We start from the raw sequence: 14,379 nt of genomic DNA, 5'->3' as shown, positions 1-14,379 counted from the left end.
AAGTGATGGGATCAGATGCCATGATCTTTGTTTTCTGAATGTTGAGCTTTAAACCAACTTTTTCACTCTCCTCTTTCACTTTCATCAAGAGACTTTTGAGTTCCTCTTCACTTTCTGCCATAAGGGTGGTATCATCTGCATATCTTAGGTTATTGATAATTCTCCCGGCAATCTTGATTCCAGCTTGTGTTTCTTCCAGTCCAGCGTTTCTCATGATGTACTCTGCATAGAAGTTAAATAAGCAGGGTGACGATATACAGCCTTGACGTACTTCTTTTCCTATTTGGAACCAGTCTGTTGTTCCATGTCCAGTTCTAACTGCTGCTTCCTGACCTGCATACAGATTTCTCAAGAGGCAGGTCAGGTGGTCTGGTATTGCCATCTCTTTCAGCATTTCCACAGTTTATTGTGATCCACACAGTCAAAGGCTTTGGCATAGTCAATAAAGCAGAAATAGATGTTTTTCTGGAACTCTCTTGCTTTTACCATGATCCAGCGGATGTTGGCAATTTGATCTCTGGTTCCTCTGCCTTTTCTAAAACCAGCTTGAACATCAGGAAGTTCACAGTTCATGTATTGCTGAAGCCTGGCTTGGAGAATTTTGAGCATTACTTTACTAGCATGTGAGATGAGTGCAATATAGTATTTGTGTTTCTCTTTCAGTCTGTATAACAGGCTCTAGGTTCATCCACCTCAGTTCAACTGGCTCAAATTCATTCTTTGACCACCTAGAGGGGTGGGATGGGAGGGGGACAGGAGGCTCAAGAGGGAGGGGATATATATATATAATTATGACTGATTCGTGTTGTTGTAAAGCCGAAACCAACACAACATTGTAAAGAAATTATCCTCCAGTTAAAAAGTAAATGAATGAATTTTAAAATTAATTTTTTAAAATAAATGAATTTTAAAAAGGTAAAAAAATAAGAAATGGGAAGATGATCTTAAAAATGAAATTTCCTTATTTCTAGAATTACCATGGAGGATGACTTTCCTCCTTTCCTGAGCTTCCTAGGCCCCACCTCTAAGTCTCTGTTGTTTGAACATAGTGAGTCATTACCATCCAGTTCAGACAGAAGATATCAAAATGCCTCCCATGACAAAGGTTAAAGGTAGAAACACAAGAGCGCAGATGGAATTTGTTGGTCAGGCCTGTTCTGGTCTGAAGGCAATAGGGTAATATATACTGAAGCAGAATGGGAGGGGATGTGGATAGAATGCAGTTGAGGGGGAATCTTGTGCTGAGTGGTGATTGAACCCGATGACTCCTAAAGACCCATCCAACTTGGGTTACAATTGTTTGCACTGGATTTGCTCAGCCTTATGAAGCTGCTTCTTTGTTTCTTTTGATTAAGTTATGGGACTTAAGAGACTGGGTGAGATGCCCTGCATCCTGCCTCATCCCATCCCCCATTTCTAGATTTTTCTTTGGGTGCAGCCTTGATAAAAGTCTAGCTACTTTTTTGTGTTGTCTACAAGGTCATTTTAGGTCATATCAGATGAGCAATACACAAAGGCAAAAAGGCACAACTTAAGTGAAACGGGAAATGCCGCCAATTATTTGGTTCTGTCAGGCTGAGGCAGGTTGTCTGGTGGTCTAATTGCACCTGATTGGATTGACTGAATCCATTCATTCATTCTTCACTCACTTGCTCACTCATTCATTTATTCATTCATTCAACAAGCACTTTTCAGGTACTTCCTGTGTGTCTTGTATCTGACCGTTGTTCGGTTTTCCATTTGGATACCTTTGTTTGTCTGGACAAATGATTTATCACCATTTGGGGGCAAGGAAGGTGAGCAGAAGAGAGTTTACAGAGTCACATACTGGGAAGACCATGGTTTTTAGGAAGAAGTGGGTCAGGTGGGTCAGACATCTGTGTGCCAGGCCCAAGTCCTATGTCAACTTCAATCTAAATCTCAACCTAAAAGGAAGTTAAATAAAAATAACAGCTGTTGTTCACTGGGTGATTTTTGTTAACTTTCTAGGAGCAACCAAAAAAGAAATCAGTTAATATAAATACAATTCATCCTTTTTTTGTTTGTTTTCCAGATCACCAGATTAAAAATTGACCGAAACCCTTTTGCTAAAGGATTCAGAGATTCTGGAAGAAACAGGTGAGCAAATTGGACATGACTCACTGACCTTTCTTTTCTATATGGCATTATTTTCCCCACGCCCCATTGGTGGCTCTGGCTCCTGCTTTTTGGAGAACATTTGCATGCTAGACAGACACAGGCCAAGAGAAGTGGGTAGTTGTTCAGGAATCAAAAAGCTGCCTCCCAAAGGTTGAATTATTCAGTTCTTTGTTTGTAATTTGTGCTTGTGCTCAGTCGTGTCTGACTGACCCCACAGACTGTAGCCCTCTGTAGCCATGCTCCTCTGTCCATGAGATTCTCCAGGCAAGAATACTAGAGTGAGTCGCTACGCTCTCCTCCAGGGGATCTTCCCCATCCAGGGACTGGACTCCTGTCTCCTGCATTGGCATGTGGCTATGCAACTGCTTCTCCCACTAGTGCAACCTGGGAAGCCCAGGTAGTGGAATAGCCTGAGGAAAATGCCTTCCTGTTAAGGACTCTTTAAGATAAGACAAAGGCCTTTGTTTTCAAAATGTAGCTAATGAAGAATGGTTTCTATTCCATGCCCAATGGCCAAGTCAAGAACAGGCTTGTAAGATGTTTCCTGTCGCCTCCTTTTTGGGGGCTCTGCCTTCTGGGCTTATTGAGAACCTTGTTAGTGAAGAGGAGCTCAAAACAGAAGCTGGCTTTTCATAAAGAAGGCTCTATGGTGTTTAAGGTGTTTACTGGGGGTCCATGCACATTTCAGGGGTTCTGTGAGTTACCAGATAGTGAAAGAAAAGTTGTGAGTGAATGACCAGGTGTGCATTTTTCTAGGGAGAGGTCCATAGCTTTCTTCAAATTTTCGAAAAATATCTGTGACCAAAAAGTTAAGAATTTCTGCTCTAGACATCACCGTCTGTCTCCGGAGACCAATCCTAGTGACTTTAGGTGTCCAGTTACTTTCTTTCCTTCTGTATCTTCAGCAGCATTTCATGTTTATTTTGCCCTTGGCATTCCAAAGAATGCTTTCATTTTTTCTCCTTTTTCCCTCTGTTTTGTCTTCCCATTGGATTCCTTGTTTTTCAGAGGCATGACTTAGAAGAGAAAATTAGAATAGAGAGGGTGTATTGACCAGGATTGGACTTGCACTGGGAATTGGAGGCACACTTTAATCTTGAGATTAAGACCTTGCGTCTTGAAGCATATATCTCTGGTTAGAAAATTGTGATAACAGCTCAGTTCAAGTCCTGAGGTTCTCCTGTCTCCTCACTAGGCTAGAAAGGACCTTGACACATCATTTGGCCATGGCCTGTGTCTGCCTTAAGGCTGGTGAATATCTTACTTCTTGCTGCTGCTGCTGCTAAGTCGCTTCTGTCGTGTCCGACTCTGTACGACCCCATAGACAGCAACCCACCAGGCTCCTCCGTCCATGGGATTTTCCAGGCAAGAGTACTGGAGTGGGGTGCTATTTACTGCTCAAAATGTCTGTCCTGAAGTGATAGACTGCTCTTCTTTGTAAGAACGCCAGGAAAATAGAACTAGAGATCCTCATTAGCCCATGTCAGTGTCTTATTCATTAATTTCTGATAGCATGGAAATTCTTTATTATGTCATATTAAAACCTGCATGCTGTTTTCAGTAATATCAGTAATTATAGAAGTTATCTGTTATTGAACACTACTGTGTTCCAGACTTTTTACTTACATTCTTTCTAATCTTTAAGGCAACCTGTTTGTCACCAATAAGGAAACAAGCTCAGAGAGCTTAAGCAGCTTTTCTAATGTCACACAGTAAATCTGGGAGTAGGGAAGATAACCCAAGTCCGCTTCACATCAAAGTCTGTGCACTTCAAGCTTTATCATGCTAGCAGTAAAATCTTGCTTATTTTATATTTAATAGATATGGAGAATAGAGCTCTTTCTCTAAAAATCATTCTTCTACTTAAAGATCCTACTCAAGTAGCCAGAACTTTCCCTTTCCCAAATAAATCAACCAGCATTCTCTGGCTGTCTATGCAGATTATTCACCACGACTTTGTTGTTTATGTCCTCTGTGTGTGTGTGTGCATGCGCGCATGTGCTCAGTCACGTCAGTCATGTCCAACTCTTTGTGACCCTATGGACTGCAGCCCACTAGGCTCCTCAGTCCATGGGATTCTCCAGGCAAGAATCCTGGAGTGGGCTGCCACGCCCCCTCTCCAGAGGATCTTCACAACCCAGGGATTGAACCCTTCTCTCTTGCATTGCAGGCAGATTCTTTACCGACTGAGCCACTAAAGAAAGCCCTCTTTACTCCCCATATTCCTGTAAATAAGGGGTCCCTAGTAGAGGACAGGAGGTCAAGCTGAACATCCCTAGCAACTGAAACTGATACGATGAAAGTGAAGTCATCTGTGTCATGAAGGGACTGGGATGAATTAGCGAAGGTAGAAGCCATTCTTATCCTCCAGCTCCCTGGGAAGCTAGACTAAAATAAACTTGTTGGGGCAAATACAGGAGTCCCTGTATTTTCTCTTTAAGAAGCTCAAAATTGCCTGTTAACCACACTTTAATTCTTACTGGCTGCCTGCAGGATGACAGCAAGAATTATTAACGCCATTTGGCAGATGGGAAAATTGATGGGTGAGGATATAGAGGATTATTTATAAATCTCCAGGAACTGGTGGTCTATGCCAACACCAGAATCCAGTTAGTTCATCACCTTCTAATCAGTGGCTCATTGATGGCCTTTCTTGTGCTAACAGAGTTCTTAAGAATCTATGATTTTCCCCATGAATTTTAGACATCAGATGACTCATACAGACGTGCATGGTTTGATGAGTTGCATAGAAATGTACCCGAAACATATGGATTACATTTCCTTTAAAGACACATGGGCTTAAAAATTAGGAGGGAAAGTGCTTGGCCAGTGTTTTTTGGTTTTGTAGAACACAAAACATTTGTGGAATACTTTGGAATTACAGAAATTGCCAGACCTCAAACCAAAACACGTTCAGGTTTGTCGATCTCCATCAATCCCAGTGTGATCCTGAGGTTCCAGAGGGGAGTGTGAGAGGAAAGATGGGAAGACGCAGCTGCCACTGCACTCTCTTAAAAAGCCTCTCATGAGTCTCCGTAGGCTCATAAACCTCTCACTACAGTGCTGGGGTGGCAGAGCGTGGCTAGGGTGACAGCCGTGTCCTCTGAGGGTTGAGAAGAACTTGAGGCAGCTCTTGTGAAGACACTTATTTCCCATTCTTATTTATTTACCTTTGGGTGCCCTGGGTCTTCACTGCTTTGCAAGGGCTCTCCCTAGTTGCGGAGAGTGGGGCTAGTCTTCCTTGCGGTGCATGGGCTTCTCACTGAAGTGTTTTTTCTTGCTGTGGAGCACAGCTGTAGTCCTGAGAGCTTCAGGAGTTGTGGCTAACCGGCCCTAGAGCACGCAGGCGTTAGCAGTTGTGGCACGTGGGCTTAGTTCCTCCGTGGCATGTGGAATCTTTCTGGGCCAGGGGTCGAACCCAGGACTCCTGCACTGGCAGGCAGATTCTCATCCATTGCCACCACCAGGGAAGTCCTCCCATTCTTATTTGAATGAAAGGAGAGGTCTATGACAAGTGTTCGTGGCTTGTAGCCCCATCACTTTCTCTTTCCCCTCAGTGGGAACCAGGGTGACAGATGTGACTGCTGAGTCTGGAACTCTTCAGGACTGCTTGCCTGCAGAGAGTATGCAATCTGGGCTCTTGCCGTTGCATGGTAAGCCCAGCAGAGGAGGCCTGCAGGAAGTCAACTCCTTTCAGGGGGTTCCCGCACACTCTTTCAGCCTTCGTACCTGTGCAATCATCTTCAAATACTCTTTATCAATAGTAAAACTGGTGTTTTGGTCTCCATGGCATCACTCTCCTAGGTCTTCCTCAGAAATTTATTCTGAGTTCAAATGAGGACAAGGGGTGATAACCGTTGGGCATTCCAGAACCCCAGTGGGAATCCCACTGAGTTCACTGTGTCAGCCCTGTGACATCATCAGAGCCCATCATGGTTCCTCCTTCTTCTTTAGAAAGCATCATTCACACGCTACTGTGTGAGAAGGTCACTGCCCTTTGGCCTTTACTTATGGAGCTCCTACTTTTCATTCCCATGTGATTATGTCCCTGAATAGAAGTGTCTACCAAATTGTGTGTGTGTGTGTGTGTGCGTGTGCGTGTGTGTGTGTGTGTTCATGTTATGGAGAAGAGTAGTAGACATCTAGTCATTTTGCAGTGAAAACACTGACAGATTTTGCTTCCAGGCATTGTCTCTGCAATGGGAGGGAGATTGTTTATTTCTGTTGTTCTTCCTTCTAGATTTCTCAGAAATTCTGTAGCCCAAATACAGCTTTGGGTGGAAGCGTCAATATGTATTTACCTTTAGCAGGCCCAGCTCCAGGGTGCATTAGCCAGCATCCCTTCTGGGAGATTCCTCATAAGGAGGAGTCAGTAACACCTTCTTGTTGCTGGCAGAAAACAGATGCCCTTAGCATGAGTTAAGTTTTGTCTTGTGATCTGTGCTCCTGGGCTTTGTCTGTTCCCTGCTAAAATGAAGCTCCTTGCAGATGGGGCTCTACCTTTTTCAGGTTCTTATTCTTATATTTTTTTCCCCTGTAGTGCCAGGTATATAGAGTAAAATAACAATTGTTCCTTTAGTTACAAAACATTAGACAGAGTTGATGAGTGGCAGAGAAGTTAAAAATTGGAATCTCTGGAATAAGAAAGCCTTAAGCCAACCAGAGATGAGTTAGGTAGAGCAACGGTGGGGAGCTGGTTTTGGGTGCTAAGAACGGAATAAAGAATGAATCTATAAATAGTCTTTGTAGGAAAGACTAAGGGCAATTTTAATTCAAATCTGAGATGGACTGCTGCTATAAGACACTGGTTTAGCTTAATTGTAGATTAGCAACGTTCAGGCCATTTGAACTGGCCCTGTACAGTGAGGGTGTGTCTGGGCTGCCTGGCTCCCTGAAGAAGGAGAACATCCAGCAAGTTCCAGAGGTGTGAGCCTCAAGGAAGACGGGCTCCCAGAAGATGAGCCCAAGCAGAGTAAGGTTTGGTTGAGAAAGGTCACTCAGGAGCAACCTGAGAAGTCAAATTACATCTTTGGTGATGACCACCCCAATGGGCATCTCTGTCTGAAGAGAAGACAAAGGTCAGGAGGCTGAAGAGAAACAGGAGTCTTTGCACTGAGTCTCATAGTCGAGAAGCAGCCCGGGAGGTCGTATGTGTCCACGTGCCTGGAGAGCCCATGTGCGCAGCTGGAGGGAGCGTTGCCACGGCAGATACCTTGCACTTGAAAGGGGAGAGACAGAGGAGCAACAGGAAAGAGGACTCTGCAGGTCTCAGCCAACATCTAAAGTGAAAACCTTGTTCCTGTTAGGATTTTATAAGATTTTACAGAAAGCCTCAGTTAGTTTGGGAACGTCTATATAGTTCCCAGGGACTTCCTCCAAAGCAAACACATACACAAAGAGGAGAGGATTAAAATTATGACCTGTCGATGGAATGAAGGTTTTGTGAACTTGTTTTAGAAGTGGTGTGAACTGTGTGACCCTGGGTTCTTCTCTGTTAGCAGCCTTCATCCTGTCTCTGACCTTGGCCTTTGCCTATACTCCCAGCTTCCATACAGTCTAAGACAACTACACGGGGATTGTCCCAAGTGACGTGGTTTCCTGCAGATGCCCCTTGCTGGCATGGTGAGCCAGGAGTCGCTGTTGTGCTTCCGTGACAGGTCCCCCTGGGAGTTGCCCTTCTGTAGCCCAGTGAGTTGTTGCAGCTTTTTGGGGGGGTGTCTTTGTCTCGATGGAGTTTGCCCTTGGAGGTTTAAACCAGGACACTCAAATTCCACAAGGCAGGGACTGTCAGAGAGGGCCAGTGGCAGCCCCTGTATTATGGGGAGCTTGGTTTTCAAGGGAAAGTAGTTTTAATAGGTTGCCTCTCACTAAAAACACAATAGGGCCTGCACGGTTGCTGTTCAGTCAGTAAGTTTTATCTAATAATTTGTGACCCTGTGGACTGCAGCACGCCAGGCCTCCCTGTCCCTCACCATTTCTCAGAGTTTGCCCAAGTTCATGTCTATTAAATCTGTCATGCTATATAACCACCTCATCCTCTGCCACCTTCTCCTCCTTTTGCCTTCAGTCTTTCTCAGCATCAGGGTCTTTTCCAGTGAGTCAGCTCTTTGTGTCAGGTGGCTAAAGTGTGGCTTCAGCATCAGTCCTTCCAATGAGTATTCAGGGTTGATTTCCTTTAGTATTGACTGGTTGGATCTCCTTGCTGTCCAAGGGACTCTGAAGAGTCTTTCCAGCACCACAGTCGGAAAGCATCAATTCTTCAGTGCTTAGCTTTCTTTATTGTCCAACTCTCACATCCATACATGACTACTGACAAGATCATAGGTTTGACAGTATGGACCTTAGTCAGCAAAGCAATGTCTCTGCTTTTTAATTTGCTGTCTAGGTTTGTCATGGCTTTCCTTCCAAGAAGCAAGCATCTTCTAATGTCATGACTACAGTCGATACTGATTTTGGAGCCTAAGAAGAGAAAATCTGTCACTGCTTTCCCTTTTCCCCCTTCTATTTTTCCATGAAGTGATGGGACCAGATGCCATGATCTTAGTATTTTTTAATGTTGAGTTGAATAGGTTGCCCCTCACTAAAAACACAATAGGGCCTGTACTGAGTCTGAGCTAATTCTCTGACTGTTTCCTGCAAGCATTGCTGCTTTCTGGGAATGTGACGGGTGGTAGTGTTTCCTGGTGCCTAGTGTCCCTTACATGTGTTGGGGGACGGTGATCTAAAAATGGAATCACTGACTGCCTTACAGGAATGGATGTGTCTGTTTACTGGAAGAGGATGCTTAATGAGGCTGAGACTTAAACCAAAGGAAGGAATCTCTACTGGTGGTGGGGAAGGTATTTGGGAGTAAAGTTTTTTTGTGAACCCCCAGTTAAGCAGCTGCTGTCCCAAGGCCATGTTCACTGAATGGAAAGCCATTTCCTGGCAAGAAAGAGGACTGTGAGACGAGGTATTAGAGTGCTGAAAATTAACAGGAGGAAAAACGGGAAAAGGTTAGCCCCAAGGCCACATCCTCTGAAAGAAACTTTCCTTTGGGAGTTAAGGTGCATGTGCATCTCAGTTAAAATCTGTTAGTTGAGTTCTCTAGTATAACCAAGTATCTCGAATACTGTGTACACTATCTGTTCAGCTGAACATATGAAATTTCCTTAGTTGTAGGTCAAAATGGTGAGATATTAGCTATTTCCTGCAGTTCAACCTTGTATATTTATTTCTGGGCATTCAAATCGTAAGTATATAAATAGTAGTAGTAATCATTTCATTTAGTATCTGTGGTCCAAGTTTTCTCCTTTTACCTCAGAGCTGATTGGTACCAGTACAGAGTTTCCCATTTTACTGATGGTAAGACTGAGTACAGTGAGGTAGTTGCTTTTAGAGCTGGCAAATCTGCCAGTGACAGCATCCAGAGAATTGTGTCACACTCCTCCGACAGGCATCACTTGCCGGTCAGCAGACACACTTGCCCCTGTCCACCTCTGATTCCTTGTCACTCCTGAAGGTAAGCTTAGAGCTAAGGAGCTGACCGCTTGCCTTCCTTCAATCAGCACGACTTTCCAAGTGTTTCCCTCACTTTACATTTCTATAGTTTTTGTTTGTTCTCCCTTGAGCCATTGGCTGTATTTTTCCAGCCAGTCTCATCCTGCTCATTCCTGGCAATCTCACTAACCCCTGGAGATTTTGTACACTCTTTTGTTATCCCTGGCCTGGGTGCCATTCAACAGATCTATGGAAGCGATCAGTGCTGGACTCCCCGGTAGGCGTTGCTTCATCTGCAGCTGAAGGTAGCTGGCTTCATAGTGGACTCTGGCAGCAGCATCCTTCCAGACTCCTCCTGTTCATCCAGGCCATAGCTGTTTTTCACGTCCCCAGGCTTATGGTCTTTCAGCCAGTGTTTAACATTTTTCTCTGCCTTGTTATTTGTTCTCCCTCCTGTGTCATGAATCTTTCCCCCTATTGTCCTCTTGGCCATGTGGGTTTGCCAGAGAAAGTTGGCAGTTGTTTTATTATCTATGGCTCTTGCCCAGCGATGGTGTCATCTAACAGAGTGACGTCTGTTTAATGGCTAACATATTGGAGTCTGAAATATCTGCAAGATAATGAGGCCTACAGAGGCTTGGGGGACACATTTTTTTGGTTCTTAGAGGAGAGAATGAGAAACGAAATTAGGTAACATACGAGTCCTTCCACATTCAATCCAGAACCAGAGGGCTGACAAAGCTTTGTATTCCAGTTAAGTAAGAATGTTTTCTCTTGTTCCATATCACAACCTGAGCAGATGGTGGGATTTCTATTACTTGAGTTAGATCAGTGGTCTTCATGCTTTTATTGTATTTTCTCTCTTGTGTTGAAATATTTTGTCCTAATCAATATGCATTTATTAAGTAACAATTAAAAGGGAGTAATAGTATCTCCATTTTGCAGGTAGGAAGCTTTAGGAGTGTGAGGTTATATAACTTGGCAAGGTTGCACCAGTTAAGTGGCAGGGTTGCAGCTGGAACCCTGGTCAACAGCCTGGCTCCTGACCTTGTGCTCTTAACCAGTAAGCTAATCTGGGCCTTGTGTAATTTAGCATTACTCTACTTATTCAGACTCCAAGTGGTTACAGCACTCCCATGTTGGAAATCCCTGGGTAAGGAACAGTTTTAACTCTAATCTTCTGTCCATGGACACTTGTTCTTTCAAACCATTGTAAAGTACCAGTTCATCAGGTGTATTTATTGCACACCTAAAGCTGGGGTTAAAAAATTTTTTTTTAATTAGAGGATAATCCCTTAACAATATTGTGTTGGTTTCTGCCATATATCAACATGAATCAGCCATAGGTATACATATGTCCCCTCCCTCTTGAACCTCCCTCCCACCTCCTCCCCATCCCACCCCTCTAGGTTGTCACAGAGCTCTGGCTTTGGGTTCCCTGCCTCATACATCAGACTCCCACTTTTTATCTGTTTTCCATAAGGTAATGTATATGTTTCAATGCTGCTCTCTCAGATCACCCCACCTTCTTCTTGCCCCCTACCCCACGCCACCCCCCGCCCCATGTCCGAAAGTCTGTTCTTTATGTCTGTGTCTCCTTTGCTGCCCTGCAAATAGGATTGTCAGTACCGTCTTTCTAGATTCCATATATATGCGTTAATATATGATATTTGTCTTTCTGTTACTTCACTCTGTGCAACAGGCTCTAGGTTCATCCACCTCATTGGAACTGACTCAAATGCATTCTTTTTTATGGCTGAGTAATATTCCATTGTGTATATGTACCACAACTTCTTTATCCATTCATCTGTCGATGGACATCTAGGTTGCTTCCATGACCTGGCTATTGTAAACAGTGCTGCAATAAACATTTAGGTACATGTGTCTTTTTCAATTATGGTTTCCTCAGGGTATATGCCCAGTAGTGGAATTGCTGGGTCATATGGTAGTTTTATTCCTAGTTTTGAATGATGGCTTCTTTGCCAATTTTCAGACCTCCACTGGGAGGTCTTTAGGACTATCCCTGGAGGACAAATACCCTGAGGAATCTTAATATAGGAGAAGATTCCAGATCTAGTGACGGAGAAGGACGTGTGGAAGGTTTGACCTGACCACAGTGGACCAAGGACAGTCTAAGAAAAAGGATTAGAAAGTTGACATGTGGTAATTAGACTTGAGAAAACAGAACATTCTGGTTTTGTGTCTTTTCAAATGTTGAAACTGGAGGAGAAAAGAAAGGAGTTCTGAAGCACAGCATCGGCCGTGGGACACAACCCAAGAGCCTAACATGGAATAAATACTCATGGTGCCCGGCCCCACACCCTCCACCTCCCTCACCTTGCTTTTGGAGCCCCAGTCACCCTGAACTAGTTCAGTTCCTAGAGTACATCTTCTTTCCATGCCTCCAAGTCTGTGCATATACTATTAACTCTACTGTGGAAGCTCTTTCTTCCTCTTATCTGTGTGCAAAACTACTGAGTACCCTATAATATTAAGCTTCAATAACTGGCCTTTTGTGGAACACCCCCCTGCCCTTGAGTTTTCCAGGTATATTCAAGACATCTTGCTCAGTGCCTCATGGCGTCTCCTGCATATCTCCAGTATAGCGTGTGTCCCACAGTTCAGGAATCAGTAATTTACAGGTCATTATCTTTTTGTTGAGCAGAATTCTCCTTAAGGGTAAAGACCCTGGGGGTGTTTTTTGCCTTTATATCTCTCGAAACTTAGCACATAATTGTTTTCCTGATTGAATAACCTCTTTTTGACTTCAAGACCCCATCTCAGTAGACTTCCCTTAGTCTTTGACTGTCTTCTACTGAGAGCTAATCAGTGATCTTAATAATCGCTAGCATAAGTTCCCCTTGTTAATGGAATCACCAGCAAAGAGTAAGATGTCAGAATTACAAAGAAAATAAATGAAAGAAACATAAGAAATAATTTTCTATCTGAAGATAAATAAAAAACAGAAACTATGCATAGGTGTGTTATCTAACAGGTTATGAATGTAGTTGTAATTATTATAATCATCAAATATTTGATAAACCTCAAAGGGATGAGCTCACTTTTTTTTTTCTTTTTTGGAATGAGAAGATTGGAAGACTAATTCTTTTCACTTTGGCTGTTTTTCCAAATCAGTTAATCTCAAGGCATCATCAGTTTACAGAAGAGCTCATTGACTTGCTTCTTCGCTTTCCCTTTCTCCCTCCTCTTCAGTGTGTGCTGTTGGCTTGGCCAGTGAGCAGACGGAAATGTCTAAAGAGGAGAGGCCTGGAAATCAGAGAGGTGATTACAGCCAAATGACTGAACAAAGGGGGTTTAGATATGGTCTCTGTTGTCACTGGAGCAAAGAGGGGAAAGTAAGCAAGACAGGGACACTGGCCAATTTGATCATCTTTGACTGGAAGCTTCAGAGATGACATCAGGTCTCTGGTGTTTAGCAGACCCTTTGAGGCCCACCATGTGGAACATGTTAATGACATGTAGGTTACCTAAGACTACTTTTTTATCCGTTAGAGAATGAATTCACTTTTAAAACCCTTGAGATGAAGTTTTTTTAAACTGGGATATAATGATGATGAATAAGTAAACAACATGTCATTGCTTAGTATAAACTTTGAATAGACATCCAAGTGGCTGAAGATGTTAATGGGTAGTTGGCAAGGATTCTAGGAAGAGAAGATGAGGATAGAAATGACTGGCCTGTGCTAGGGGACTCAGACTCTATTGAAGGTTAGAAGTTCCATGACCAGAACAGAAGAAACCAAAGAAAAACTGAAACCTCTCTGGGACCTGAGTCAAGGAAGACACAAACAGCCACATGTAGATGCAATTCCCGTCTCTAGTACTAGAGGATTCTTTCTGTCTTCAGAGTCTTGACTGCATATCAAGTTGTTTTCCTGTTTTAGTCTTGGAAAAATGAATGCTGGTTAAAGTTTGGGAAATAGTGACTCAGTAATAAAAATAGTAGTAAATATTAAATAAATAAATAAGTAATAAAAATGATTCCTTTATTTATTAATTTAATACATGTAAATTGAAATCTTGCCATGTAAAAGGCATTGTGCTAAGTATGGGACACATGGTTGTGGGACTTCCCTGGTGATCCAGTGGTTGAGAATCTGCCTGCCATTGCAGAGGTCATGGGTTTGATCCCTGATTGGGGCAGATCCCACATGCCGAGGGGCAACTAAGTCCACATGCCACAACTACTGAGGCGCGCAAGCCCTAGAGCCCATGCTCCATGACAAGAGAAGCCGCTACGATGAGCAGCCCCAGTAGCTTCCGCCACAGTGGAAGCGTAGCCCCTGCTTTCCACAACTAGAGAAACCAAATGTGCTGCAATGAAGACTCAGGGCAGCCAAAAATAAATTAAAAAAAATATGGTGGAAAGTAAATTAGCTAATACTTACCTTGCTTCGGTACTTTACCAAATCCTGATAAATTAAAAAAAAATAGTGCTTTTGAACAATTTGGTCTATACAATAAAGCTTAGTGAAGTCTGAAGACAAATATGATGTGGCATATAGTAAACAATAACGATGCTTGTGCTTAGTCATATCCGCCTCTTTGTGACCGACCCCATGGACCATAGCCCACCAGGCTCCTCTGTCCATGGAGATTCTCCAAGCAAGAATATTGGAGTGGGTTGCCATGCTTTCCACCAGGGAATCTTCCCGACCCAGGGATTAAACCTAGGTCTCCCACATTTCAGGTGGATTCTTTACCATCTGAGCCACCAGGGAAGCTCATAGGAAATAGGAT

The 14,379-nt window shown here is 43.3% G+C and overlaps 1 protein-coding gene across 1 annotated transcript in view; it reads left to right on the top strand.

Moving 5' to 3' along the window:
• TBX15 (T-box transcription factor 15) overlaps positions 1-14,379 on the top strand; it is a 125,135-nt gene that overhangs the window by 92,748 nt on the left and 18,008 nt on the right. Inside the window, exon 6 of the mRNA XM_069602310.1 lies at positions 2,054-2,118. Coding sequence (XP_069458411.1) covers positions 2,054-2,118 — 65 coding nt within the window. The remainder of the gene's footprint in view (positions 1-2,053; positions 2,119-14,379) is intronic.

The sequence above is a fragment of the Ovis canadensis genome, chromosome 1 (genome assembly GCF_042477335.2).
Source record: "Ovis canadensis isolate MfBH-ARS-UI-01 breed Bighorn chromosome 1, ARS-UI_OviCan_v2, whole genome shotgun sequence".
In the NCBI taxonomy this organism is placed as follows: Eukaryota; Metazoa; Chordata; class Mammalia; order Artiodactyla; family Bovidae; genus Ovis; species Ovis canadensis.
This window is presented reverse-complemented; position numbering and strand designations above follow the sequence as displayed.